The 13471-nt window shown below is 40.3% G+C and overlaps 1 protein-coding gene and 1 long non-coding RNA gene across 10 annotated transcripts in view; one reads left to right on the plus strand and one right to left on the minus strand.

The window, feature by feature from the left end:
• Arhgap15 (Rho GTPase activating protein 15) overlaps positions 1-13471 on the plus strand; it is a 604300-nt gene that overhangs the window by 344173 nt on the left and 246656 nt on the right. For all 9 annotated transcript variants that reach the window (XR_015682721.1, XR_015682718.1, NM_001429793.1 and 6 more), the window contains one exon: positions 10145-10267. Coding sequence is in view for 7 of the 9 variants with exons in the window: in NM_001429793.1 (NP_001416722.1) it covers positions 10145-10267 (123 nt within the window). In the remaining 2 variants the exon portion in view is untranslated. The remainder of the gene's footprint in view (positions 1-10144; positions 10268-13471) is intronic.
• Positions 1-13471, minus strand: part of LOC147995447 (uncharacterized) — a 153406-nt gene that overhangs the window by 111303 nt on the left and 28632 nt on the right. The window lies entirely within an intron of this gene.

Consider the following 13471-nt stretch of genomic DNA (forward strand, 5'->3'; position numbering starts at 1 on the left):
GGCAGGGCAGAGCGGCCATTGCCCTACAACATGGTCTGGAGCTGCAGGCAAGACATAAAGAATTCTTATCTCAGCCCAGATCCCATCCAGAATGTGCAAACTGGGCCCGGGAACTCGGTGGCTTTCCAAGAAGGGGCTTTTTGAAAGATGGTTTTAGACTAGAATTTGTTGGTCGTCTAGGGGTGTGTGTGTTTTCTATAATCTCTAGGCACATTTGGCTAGGAGAAAAGCTGGCGGCAGCCGACCAGATTAATTAAAGTGTTTGCAGGGTTAGTGAAAGTCTATGCTGTTTTCATCATCGGAGTTAAGTCATACAGGGACAGCAATTTGGAAAATACTCTGAGAATTATCCTAGAAACTTAGGAATGGCCGGCTTGGTTTTCCCCAGCCGTTGCTTACCTGGTAAAACTGATACTGAAAGGTCTTTGGGTTGGGGTCACTCTTTTATACTCCGCAGAGACATGCTGGCATCAGACCCTGCTTATGGATAAGTCATTTGGGGATTTTTTTTAAATGATTCTATTTTCTAGTAAAGGAAAAAAAAAGATGGAATTTTCCCCATTCACAGGGGTATTATGAGAACTGAGTTTTGCTACAGAACAGTATTGTTTCCACAAGAAATGTTCTCTCCTGGGGGAAGAGGTACAATGCAAATTCAAGTTCACAGCAAAACTGTACAACATGTAGCACATGTCCAAAGATGGCCTAAATCACTAAGTAAAGAAAATAGCCTAAAGTTTGGGAAAAGACTCACACACATATTCCTCCCCCCTCCTCTCTCTCTCTCTCTCTCTCTCTCTCTCTCTCTCTCTCTGTGTGTGTGTGTGTGTGTGTGTGTGTGTGTGCACGCACGCGCGCGCGAGAGCGCATGCACATACTCGCACTTGAGTGTTTAGGGCTATGTGTGTTTATCAGCAGGGGAGCAGAGACCTCCAAACATAAACACGTTCTTTCCCACAAGTTTAACATATACACAATGCTTGGAATAGTTTCTTTCAGTAGGAGAGACCGTGAGAGCCACAGAGCAGTAAATAACAGCAAAGCACTCTTAGTCCTATGATTGTTCCCTATTCACGGGGATTGTAAAATGAAAACAAAGACTGCAAGGAATCAATATTTTCAAAACGAATAGCAACTTGCAATGCATGAGTGTTTGGATTACTAAGTGCCTTCACTTCTCTGTGCTGTGTCTGCTGCCTCGCTTGTCGGGAAAGCCTTTTGCTGGATGTGCTTCATACGATGAGCTTGGGTTTTGTAATAAACAGAGAGGAAGGCTGCAATAATGTATTTTGGTTAGAAAGAGGCACTTGAAAGAAATTGGTTTTGCTATACACATGATGTGAGCCAATCAATAGTGGTTTAGTCTGACAAGCACTGTCAATATCCCCTGTCACAGTTCAGAAAGTCTTTAACAGATAGTGCTTCGGAACACAATCGTTTTAACACATGCTCGACGTCTTGAAAATCCAGTCTACCTGGCAGATATTAATCACAGGTAACTCTGGGAGTTGCATGCAAGATGTTTCTTTAATTGGGTGGTAAAGGACAGTTTGTTTTAAAGGTATACAAACAAATACTCCTGTACATAAAAATACATGGGCGTATACATAGATAAATGTGTACATAAAGATGTAGCAGCCAAGAGTAAGTTCTAATGATATTAGATAGATAGTGAATGCTTAGTAACTGCTGATATTTGGTGCTTGGCTGAAGGATGAAGAGGGGGAGTTTTACCCCTGTTGGGCTTAATGCTGATTATGGGCACAGGGCTGACTGCTTTGGACAATCGTTAAGAGTAACGATTGCTAGCCTAGATGGAATGCTTAACACACACTTCCTGTTCTGATTTCTACTTCTCATGGAGCAGGACATTTCCCCTGCACAGCAGTCTGTTGTAGATATTATTAATCTCATTTAACAAAGAAAGACATGGAGACGCAGAACTCTTGCAGGGTTTAAATAAATACGCCATGTTACATGACCTGTCGAAATGTTACAGTATTCTAAAGAGAGAGAAAGGGTCACAATTGGTTGTTGTTGTTTAAAGAAAGAATGTCAACAATTGGGAAAAAAGCTATTACAGTTCTTACATTCTTTCCCATTAAGTGCTTTCTGTAACTCAAAAACTCCTCCCGCAAAGCGATCATGGATAAAGTAAATCACATCTCTGTGATTGGACAGAGAGAAAAGCGAGATATCCTGACAAGAGTTAGAGAAGAATGTTGAGGTTGCAAAGGGGATGTGTTTCCCAACACTGTTGGTTAAGTGTGTAAATATGTCAGTCTTGGGAAAACCATGTGTAACATGTAGACTAGAGCTGAGAAATCAGGTGAGATTGATGGCTACTCTTGCTGTAAAGGAACCCCGGTCTTCATCTACATCTCCTTCATGGTATTCAGTATTTTCTTGCCCCATACAGCTGCTGGGCAAATAGTTAAGTGATTCTCTTATGAGTGTGGAGCCTTTCTGCTACACGCTGCTTCCATTGTCAGAGTGATTACACCACCGCAGGCCATCCTCAATGGTTAAGATTGGCAGTGCCTAGATCAACCTTCCATTAGCTCATTTGCTGTCCCATGAGTCAGTCGTCAGTCATCTCACCTATGGCCGTCCACGTGCCTCTCAGGCCTGCAGTAATACACACTACCCTGCTCTGGGATCTGTAACAGTTCCTACAAAGTGGACCATTGACAATTTTATATTGGAAGTACTGAATAAAGGGAAAAAAAGGAATACTGACATTTTTATGTCATTTAGATATCGAGTAATATGCTGGAAAGTGGGGACACTGGTTTAGAACTCACTGTATTCTGGCTCTGTTCCTCACCTGTTACATAATGTAACTCTCAGAACTTCAGATTCTAAAAGAAGAATGAACAGTCAACAGGATAAAACCTACCACACTGGAAAGTTATAACGATTAAATATGACACACTTTTCTTAAAAAATTCCTTGGCATGTAACAAGTACTCCAAAATCATTGGTCATTATCCTAGTAATAAATATACTAGGATAACAAGAATGGCTAACCAAATTTGAAATTAAGATACCTCTAAGTGTGTCAATACTATATCTATATCTATACCTATACCTATACCTATACCTATACCTATATCTATATCTATATCTATATCTATATCTATATCTATATCTATATCTATATCTATATATCTATATGTGTGTATCAATACTTATACCTATATCTGCATATAAATATGTATGTATCATAAATATATATTATCTACCATATGTTATACACTTTTATTTTATTCTCCTTTGGATACGCCTTGTATATTTATTAATATGTGGTACTAGAGATGCTAACTCAGGTCCTGTTGCTTCTATGGTAAACTTCTTATGCACAAAGCATACTCATCAGCCCCATAATTTCTGTGTAACTCAAATACTTACTTAAAGTATTTCATCTAATGATTATTTAAAGACATTTCTCACACCATGCTTGTCATATATGAGGGTAGTAGTGTTGATAGTGATGGTGTGTGCATACATGTGTGTGTGTGTGTGTGTGTATGTGTGTGTGTGTTGGGGGACTGTGTTGCCTGCCTGTAGATCCTGTTCCCTAACTAAGCTGACCTGTCTGGTCTCAGTATGAGTAGATGTGCCTAGTCCTACAGTGACTTGATGTGCCAGGGTGGGTTGGTCCCTAGGGCAGACTCCTACCTCTCAGAGGAGAAGGGGAGAGGTAGGGAAGGGGCTTTGTGACGGGAAAACTGGATGGATAGGAGGCTACAGTTGGGATGTAAAGTGAATAAATAAATGAATTAGTGGAGAGAAAATAAAAGTAAAAATAAGTTGCAAAAAAATTTATGCTTGAAAATGCATGGCTGTAACTTTTCTAAAGATACATTGTAGCATTTGCAAGGTCAGAAATTCTGAGAATTAAAAGGAAGCTGTGCAGTCTTGTCACTCTGCCCCACAGTTATTTTAAAGACACACACACACACACACACACACACACACACACACACACACACACACACCCCTCTATACATTTTCAGGAGTGTGGACGCTCACCTGTGCTCATGCTATATTCTGTTGGCCCTCCCTGTGAATTTGCACGTATGCTGAGAGAGAATTTAAATACTTCCCCATTCAGTAGTGTGCATTCTAGGTTTCGGGTCAGATTGGCCATAAAATAAATAATAACTTTTGCCAGAATTTTTTTTTAATTTGCGACACTTCTTACTTTTTCTCAAGAGTCTAGATGATAAGTTCCCAGAACTCTTCTTTGCTATTAGTTATCATGCTTGCAACTCCATAAGCCAGTGTTCACTCTTTAGAAACCCATGTTCCCATTCCCTATCAGGTCCTTCTTGTTTCAATCGGTCCTGACTGTTTTCCATCATGGAGAGAGTACCCACTCCTGCTTTGTATATACCTCCTTTGCTCATAGATAACAGGTTTCTACGGCACAGTGCTCTTTGTATGAGTTTATGGGCTCTCTCTCTCTTTCTCTCTCTGTCTCTCCCACTCCTCCCCTCCTTCCCTCCCTTCTTCTCTCTCTTAGTTTCTTTATCTCTATCTTCCCCATGATTAAAATTTTAGAATCAGCCACTGCTTTAGCTCAGGAACCACACACTTTATTAGCAAATTTATCGAAGTTGTGTTCAGAATAGTTTACTGGCACCACGTCAATTCATGAGGAGTCAAGATAAAATATTTAGTCGATAGAAGAATGTTTTAATGAGCTGACCCATACCTTACCCTGTCGCTGATGCTATTTTAGGGAACAACTAAGTTGTGTTTCTCTACATATCCAATAGATGGATGCTACGGAACTCTATTTTCTCTTCTTACTTTTCGTTCTTCTGGAAATGAAGTATAAATTCAACCAGTAGTACAAATATCTTTTTACACTCTAGATCATAAGAAGAAGCTTAATAAATCTGTCATGAAAAGAAGGTTGCACATTGCATCACTGAGTAATTCGCAGACGATGAACTCATTAGAGGAGGAAGACATGGATTCACACATTACTGGAAAAAGTACCCGTGGAATTTACATATGGTTGAATTATAGTAGTCCCAGCTCTTTAATAACACTGAGATTTTAAAAGTGGTTTCGGACTTGACTATTTAGCTAGAAAATTGATTCTAAAAATAAACAACTTCACTATATGAATTCTCACTTCTCCATAAAAGGGTACTGAATAGATGATGTATGGAAACCCTTCCATTATGAATCAAATCGCCCGTCTTGTATTTTTACAATGTCTAAGTGAGACTTAAGGGGTTAAAGTACTGCTGCTCAAACTCCCTGCATTAACTCTTCTAATTATTTCCAGATTTAATCGTTATTTGTACTTTGAAGGAGTCAACCTAAAGTTTCAAAATCTTGGTTTCTTAGACTGTTTAAATTATGAATTCTGTTCATATTGAGCATGTGGAAAAAGGAAATATTACATGGTCAACAACATATTAAGCCTAAACCTCCTTTTGTTCACTCTAACATAATAAATAACATTGAATACTCTAAAACCACCTGCTGGAGAGGACAAGACAGTGTCCATTCCAGTGCTATCATTAGCCCAAGTGTGTATGCCCTGCACGGAAACAGGCAAACTCTGAAAAGAAACTTAATGGACTTTTTCTTTTCCTTCAATTTTGAGTAATGTGCTTTTGAGATGTTTAGAAAACTGAGAGGCTCTACCAGAGTCCTACTGATACAGATGAGGATGCTTGCAGCTAACCATCAAACTGAACATGGGGACCCCAATGGATGAGTTAGAGAAAGGACTGAAGGAGTTGAAGGGGTTTAGACCCCATAGGAAGAACAACAATATCCACCAACCAGATCCCCCAGAGATCCTGGGGACTAAACCACCAACCAAAGAGTACACATGGAGGGACCCATTCCTCCAGCCGCATCTGTAGCAGAGGATGGCATTGTCTGGCATCAATAGGAGGAGAAGCCCTTGGTCTCATGAAGGCTTATTTCCCCACTCTAGGGGAATGCCAGGATGTTGAGGTGGGAGTGGGTGGGTGGGAGTGGGAGCATCCTCACAGAATCATGGGGAGGGAAAAGGGAGTAGGAGAAGGGGAAAGGGGTTAACATTTGAAATGTAAACACAGAAAATATCCAATGAAAAACAAATTTAAAGAAAAGTTTGGAAAAGTATCAATACAAAATAATCCCAAGTACAAGGATGTTGTGTTGGAAAACTGGAGTTGAGACAACACCACACTAGTCAAGGCCCTTGGGATGGCTTGGGAAGTACCTCGGGGCCTCTGAGGATAAAGGCTTGGCTTCAACTTATTCTCGCTTTTCTTTCTGGATCACTCCCTGTGGATACCACAGGGTGCCAAGCTGACTGCACTTGCCTCTCCTGCCAGCTTTGCCCTCTTGTCCTACCAAATGGAAACTGAAGTGCTCGGTGACTCCCGGCTGCTAGCAGGACTCTAGCTACACCTGAGGCTGCTTCACACCAAATGTCATTAGTAAAAGGAGAGAGAATTGCACTGAAAGTTGTTCAAAACCGAGTTCCTGAAGGGGTTACAGTTCTTCTCTCTTTTAGTGACATTTCTGAAGCCTTAACTCTCCTAGAATTTCCAAATATATATAAAAAAATAACAATGAAAACATGTAATTGTGACATGGGAATACTTCGAGAACAGCAGTTTGGCAGGAAAAGGAAATATTTCAAAATAAGTCCCAAGCAAGCAAAGTTCTGGCAGATACACGATCCTGGATTATATTATCCAAACTGTTAGATTCTGGAAGATTTGGGGTTTTCTTTTGTGGTTCCCATACACTCAGTAGAATGGTCATAGATGACCGTCATCCACACTGTGTGGCCCTTCCATCTATTTCTATTTTACTGTGGGAAAAAAATGTACAAGAGATACCAGTGAGCTCTCGAGCGGCCGGCCTGGGCACACGATGTGTGCGGAGCTAATGTCTACTGCCACACATAATGCTCTTAAGTGAAGAGCATTTGAGAAAGCCACTCTCTTAACACCTTCCAAGGTCCGGGATCCTAGTGCCTGTCTGTCTGCCTTAGCACCAATTAAATCTCTGAACTGGCTACGAATCACGTCTAAAGGTAGCGATATTTGCTTCTATGTGAAGAGAATTACATTACATAGTTTGGTTTTTTTTTCTTTAGGATTCTTGGTATTTTAAAAAAAAAAATCTATTTGGGCTTCAAAGGCGATATCTCCATCGGTGGAAAAATAGGAGGAAGGCGTAAAGGAAATGTACACTAGCGGCAGAAACCCTGGTACGCCAGTAACAACCAAGCTAACTCACACGGAGGTGACACTACATAGAATTAAGAGAAATTCCTGTCCCGTCTGTAAATCAGATTAAGTGCTTTAGAATTCAAACCATATCTCTTTCAGCTCTTTTCATTTTCAAATAAAATGTTTAAATGGGAACAAAAAAAAAAAAAAACCCTGCTCATTGGCTTAACATAAATCTTCAAACTGCAGGAAGTTTCACCCTCAAAAAGCAGTTAAATCTCTGAGGAAAAAGAAAAGGCTGAATCTATTTTTCATAAATGATGGATTATTGTACCACACTGTGTATTTTCCAGTAAAGTGTCCTTTTATTTGCACTGTGTGATTACAAGTTTCTAAAAGTATGTGTGGGGTCACTGGGTGCTGTGGGAAAAGGGAAGGAGCAGTGTTTCTGGGGAATCAGTAGTGAGATCAGAGGCGAGCTGTCCTGGTTATCCCAGGCGTGTGTTTAAACTTTACTCCCCTTAATTGCTTATGTTGTATTTACTTAAAATGAGCAATTTGGCAAGTTCTTCTCCCTCTCGACAACAGAAGAGCATAAACTGTTTTATAAGTTTGGCTGTTAAAATCAGATTTGTAAGCCACAGCATTCAAAGGCTATATATATATATATATATATATATACACATACACACACACACACACACACACACACACACACACACACACACACACACACACTGCTGTTTGCGGGACCTGTCTCCGTGGCCAGGCGTTTCTTACATCTTTATTTTGTATTTATAGCACTTTCTTTCAAGCTATTTGGTTAATAAAAAGTACGCTATATATTTCTGTCTTCGACTGAGCTCAATGTCTTCATAACTCCCCTCAGAACAGAAGGAGTAAACCGATGATGGTTGAGGCCTTGCAGTGTGACTTGCTATCTAAGGATGATTGTTTACGGCTTCAGGAAATGGAAGCTGACAGTCATGGAGGTCACCATGACGAGAACCTTCGGAGTTTTTTCTCTGTTAAAAACCTGTGGAATCCTACCCAGGATGCTGTTGGGCTGTGTGAGAAGGAAAGAAAATAAAGCATCTAGAAACCTATTTCCATCTCCCTTACACTCGAACACACCTTACAGACATTGCTCACATGTGGAACCAGATGGTGGTATTGAAAACAATATAGTATACATATATATCTCTCTAATTAAGAATAGTCTCTCTGGAATACCTAGGGGGTTCTGAAAGGATATAACTCACTGCATAATTATTCTCATAATGTAGCATTTGTAATGTGTGTGAGCATGTGTTTATGTGTGTGTGTGTGTGTGTGTGAGTGTGTGTGTGTGTGTGTGTGTGTGTGTGTGTGTGTGTGTGTGTGTGTTGATTTGTAATGAATTTTCTAATCACATCATGCTCATGAGTTTGGTGAGGGTAAAGAAAAATTACCTTTCCTGGCCTTACAGTTTTTGACACTCTGTCATGGGCTATGCAGGGATCTGAGGCGAGACAAGACATACAGATGTCCCACATAAACATATAAATGACCCAATTGGTTTAGGCAGTAATTCTCAATCAGTAACAATTTCACCTCCCTCCAAGCTACATTGGCTATGCCTAGAAGTGCTTTGGCTAGCCCTTCTTTGAGGAACGGGTACTTCTGGAAAAGTGTTGGGTAGGGAATTGGAAAGCTGCTCAAGGTCCTGCAAAAATCTCTCTATAGCTATAACAGCAACACTTGCTGGGCCTAAAACTAAGAGTAGAAACCTGTCAATTTCAGGTAAAATTAACTATTATGGTCGTTTTCAGTGACAAACATTGTTCTCAGTTGTATATAGCACCCTATGTCTGGTCTCAACAAAATTTTGTATTTAATTTGAAAAATAAAACTGCTTCCGTGTCGTTCTCCCCCACTCCCAGATAGGCAGGCTCTACACCTCCTTCTGCCTTCCCAGCAGGGTGCCTCATTTTGAGGTGAGAGGCCTAGTCTTGCCAACTGAAGTTTGCTCTGCCCGAGGTCTAAGCAGGAGGATGGCCGATGCAAACATTCTTTTACATAACTGGTTACAGGATTTCTCACACCCACAAGCAGCAAGATTTTAAGAAACAGACCTCACCGTTGTGCAGATAATTGCATCCAAACGCTGGAAACAGAGCTTTCCCACAAACACGTCAACTTGCCATCAGTAATTAATAATACCAGCCGGGAACATGGCTGAACTCTAGGCTCAGCGAAAGCCTAGAGCTCATGGGCTACACTGGTCACTGGATTCTCAGCCCATAGTACAGAGGGTAATGATCAGAATGTGTTCTGCAGGCTTCTGTTCAGAACTGAATTTGACACTCGCTTAACTGAAAATAGAACTAAGATCCGGGGGCAGAGGAGTAGAAGAACGTGGAAATTTCAGAGGCAAATTTTATAAATTTGAATAAGAAGTGGCAGCATCAGGGGAAAAAAAGAGTAATCGCACAGGTTAATATAAAAGTAAGAGTAGCAAAAGTAATCGGGCATGCAAAACCTCCAGAACGCCCCTTCACGTAGAAATACACATAATCAACGTTCACTGAAATTAACAGAGCTAAAGTACTCCTCCAGTTTGGATTATTTTTCTTTGACTCTAATTTTGCTTCTGGATACAAGGAATTGGAATTATCTAGAGGAAAGTTTTCTATGTTTAACATAAGGAAGTAGACATAGTAATGAGTTGTGGCTAGCCCTGTTCCATTTGCATATTGGGTAATAATAGCAACATGTCTCCAGATAGAGAAATTCGACTCCTCCGCCCTACCTAGATAGAAGGAGCCAGGTAGTCATTCTGCTACTTCTGTCTCCCGTATGTTTTTGCACAAAGTAATAATTATAATCAGAAATGTACCAAAGCCCTACCCACCCCCACAAAGCAAAACAAAACAAAACTCTGATTTGTTTTTATTCCCCAGTGTTCAGACTGCACCACAGCGTTTCGGATACAAGTGACAAGAACCGCGTGAAGAGCAGACTGAAGAAGTTCATCTCCCGAAGACCTTCTCTGAAAACTTTGCAAGAAAAGGGAATCATTAAAGGTACCAGACAGTGTTATGGTTGCAGCTTGTTCTGGAAGGGAGGAAAATATAGTTGCCCAGAATAATGACCATTGAGTAAACAATATTGGTGGTGTGAAATTATAAAAGAAATATCCAGAGTTAGCCTCAGAGGACCTGGCTTCCACATCAAGGGCAGAGAACTGAGATCCTAGGGGACGGCCCGGGAGAATGCCAGTGTGCTCCCACGGGCCAGTGCGTTCATGTTTGTTGTCCCGGCATAGGTAATATCGGTAGCCCCCTTTCACTGTCAAGTGTTTTCTGATTCAAATACTGGTGTCTCGTCACTGAAACCAGAGTCTTAGAGAATGCTAGGAATAAAATCAGAGACCCCTAAGGATGACAACGGTGTATAAAGCAAGATAAGGAGATACCCCTGTAAAGATATCTTAGGCAGAGATAAAAGTCCTAAACTATGCTACTAACACTAGAAAGACAGTTCCGAGTGTTTTGGACATTGTGTCGTCCAGTTCATTCTTTTGATACTGTAGAAGTTGTGAATTTCCTGAACCTCGGCTTTGCCGTGTTAAATGAGAATATTTATACTGTCTAATGAAATTCATTGAATATCCTTTAGCCAGTTCTACACTTGAGTCTGTCCTACAGATAGTGCAATTTTTAGAAAGATGGGTGCAAATTATCAGCCTCCTTAAGAGATATGGAAAATACATTAGCATCCCACACAATGCCAACGTTTTCCAAGCTTAAAATTGTTTTCCGACTGCAGTAAAATGAACACCTTAGTTTCCTGGCATGATCTGATTGATTGATCTGATCTGGCTCCAATCAGGTGAGCAAATTAGCCTTGCCAGTGGCCTCTCTAACGGGCCTAGGGATACAGCCAATCCTAATGCAGTTATTCTAACTGATGCTTGCCTGTTTTCCTATCTAGAGCTCCACTGCATCTCCACCAAAGCTCACCAATGAGTCAGTATTCATTAGCAGAGCTATGGAAAATCTATGTGTAATTTTGATTTGATAAGCTTCCATTGTTGTCTTCAGTAGCATTTTTTTTTTCCAAATACAGATCAAGTTATGCAAATGTAGTCACTTCCTGGCTTGTTTCAATTTTAACTATGAACTTTTCTCACAGACTTTCGCTGAGATATTTTTTTTCATCTGGATAAATGGCATTAAACCAATTTTTAAAAGTATCTAGCTAGTCAAATTCAGCACTTCAGCACGATTTCTTATCATAGCTAAGGCCAAGAGTTAGGAAGGAAAGTAAAATTGAAACTTTCAGTCACTTGAGAAAACGTATGTAGAATAAATGATCAAGAGTTAAATGGTTAATTTCACCAGTTTAAAACAACTCTTCCAAAGAGAAGAATATTTAGAAAGAGTGTTAATAATCTCTATAAATTAATCTGCAGTGCATTTAAAAGGGGGTGTTTGTATCTTGTTCTTTATACTGACCTTCTAGATGAGGACAGCAAGCTCGTGGCCTGAGTTAGTGAGTTAGGCTTCCTCCTTTGTGGCTGTCCAAACTCAGCACAGACTGCTCAGGGCCCTCGACATTTTTCAGTGTTTTCCAAAGGTAGAGGGGAGTGAGCTCTGAAATTAGTCAATCTTCATTGTGAGGACAGAAAGGCCAGTGCCTTCTAAACTGTGGCCTCCAGCATGGTATCCACAAAGCACACATAGTCACAAACCCTGTATGCAAAGTCTATGGTTTTGAGCCATGATCTGACTGCACAGGCCAAAATCTCTGTCTGGAAGGCCACTTGATGGGGTTTCAATTTATAAAATCTTAGTACAGCTCTTGAGGAAAATGCAGTAATAGCAAATATAAAATGGCGAGCAACCAGCTAACCTCTGAAATTGCCCAAATGCCTTCACTTTACCTAAAGGGGGGACGGGGATTTAGCTCAGTGGTAGAGCACTTGCCTAGCAATTGCAAGGCCCTGGGTTCGGTCCCCAGCTCGGGGGGGGGGGGGGGGTGGAGAAAAAGAAAAGAAAAGAAAGGGGGAGGAGCTGTTTTCAGAGGTGTGAGTTTACTACAGTGACTTTCTCACGGGACACACTGATCTGGTTCAACATGTAGACTGTGAGCGAGAGGTGCATTTTAGGGCAGTAGATGTGTTTGTACATAACTGCAACTCACTTATGGAATTGAACAGCTCTCTAGTTTCATCCAAGTTGCTCTATTGTAATCTTTCAAATAATAGTACTGATGCCCATGAATAGAAAATAGGTTTACAGATTTTAGGAATGGTAACAGTTACTTGGTGTTTGGGCCTTTGTTGTTTTATTTAGGAATAACCAAAATTTCCTGGTATAAAAATAATAGAACTATGTGCTTAGAAAATAGTTTTATTCACCTTACTATCAACAGACTCTAAGTGAAATTAATACCATACTACCTCATGTTTAATTATTAGTATATGAAATCTATTTAAAATTTAAAGATAGCAGAAGGAACTCGGAACATGTGTTATTAAGCTACGTTTCTAACTCCACTACCATTTTGTTCTTTAAGGGGGCGCAACACTGCTGTCTGTGCAGGGGCATTCTGGAGCTGGCCTCAGTACCTCTGCCATTGTTGTGAGAGTGTAGAATATTTTGCCAATATCTTTCAAATCTTCAATAGTGACTAGTCTCTCAATATGTTTTATGTCTTTAATGTTGTGGTGCCTTTATCATTCTTAAAGTTCCTAACCAATGCCATGGCTGACGGGCTCCACAATGGCTAATGTCCTTCCTTCCAAGTTAAGTTTCACCAGTTAAAGTCACGCTGATTTTATTGTGACTATTTTGTACAGATACCTTCCACAAGAGTTCTCTTCTTTTTTTGTCTTGCCATCTTGGGTCTTATCTTATTAAAAAATTTCACACCTGCCTCTCTGCTCTATTCTACCACCCTTGCTTTTGTTTTCTCTAAATGCCTTGTGAATTCATAAAGGATCCTCATCTTGGAATGTTTGTTTCCAATCTCAGTGCCTTCTGATTTTATTCTGTGCTGTGTTTGCTCTCCTGGAAACCTGATGATTACTCCCTCTGATTCTCATCCTTTCTGTTACTATGGAACAGAGATCATTAACTCATTTAGAACACACAAAACCTTGATCATCTAAAAAAAAAGTCTCCAATATATCTACCTTCATTTGGTTTTGTTTGTTTCTTTGCTTTGAAAGATCTCAGACTTCCACCGACCAATTAGAACAAGGATTTCATTTTGTTTGGTTT

The sequence above is a fragment of the Rattus norvegicus genome, chromosome 3 (assembly GCF_021556685.1).
Source record: "Rattus norvegicus strain SHRSP/BbbUtx chromosome 3, alternate assembly SHRSP_T2T, whole genome shotgun sequence".
NCBI lineage: Eukaryota > Metazoa > Chordata > Mammalia > Rodentia > Muridae > Rattus > Rattus norvegicus.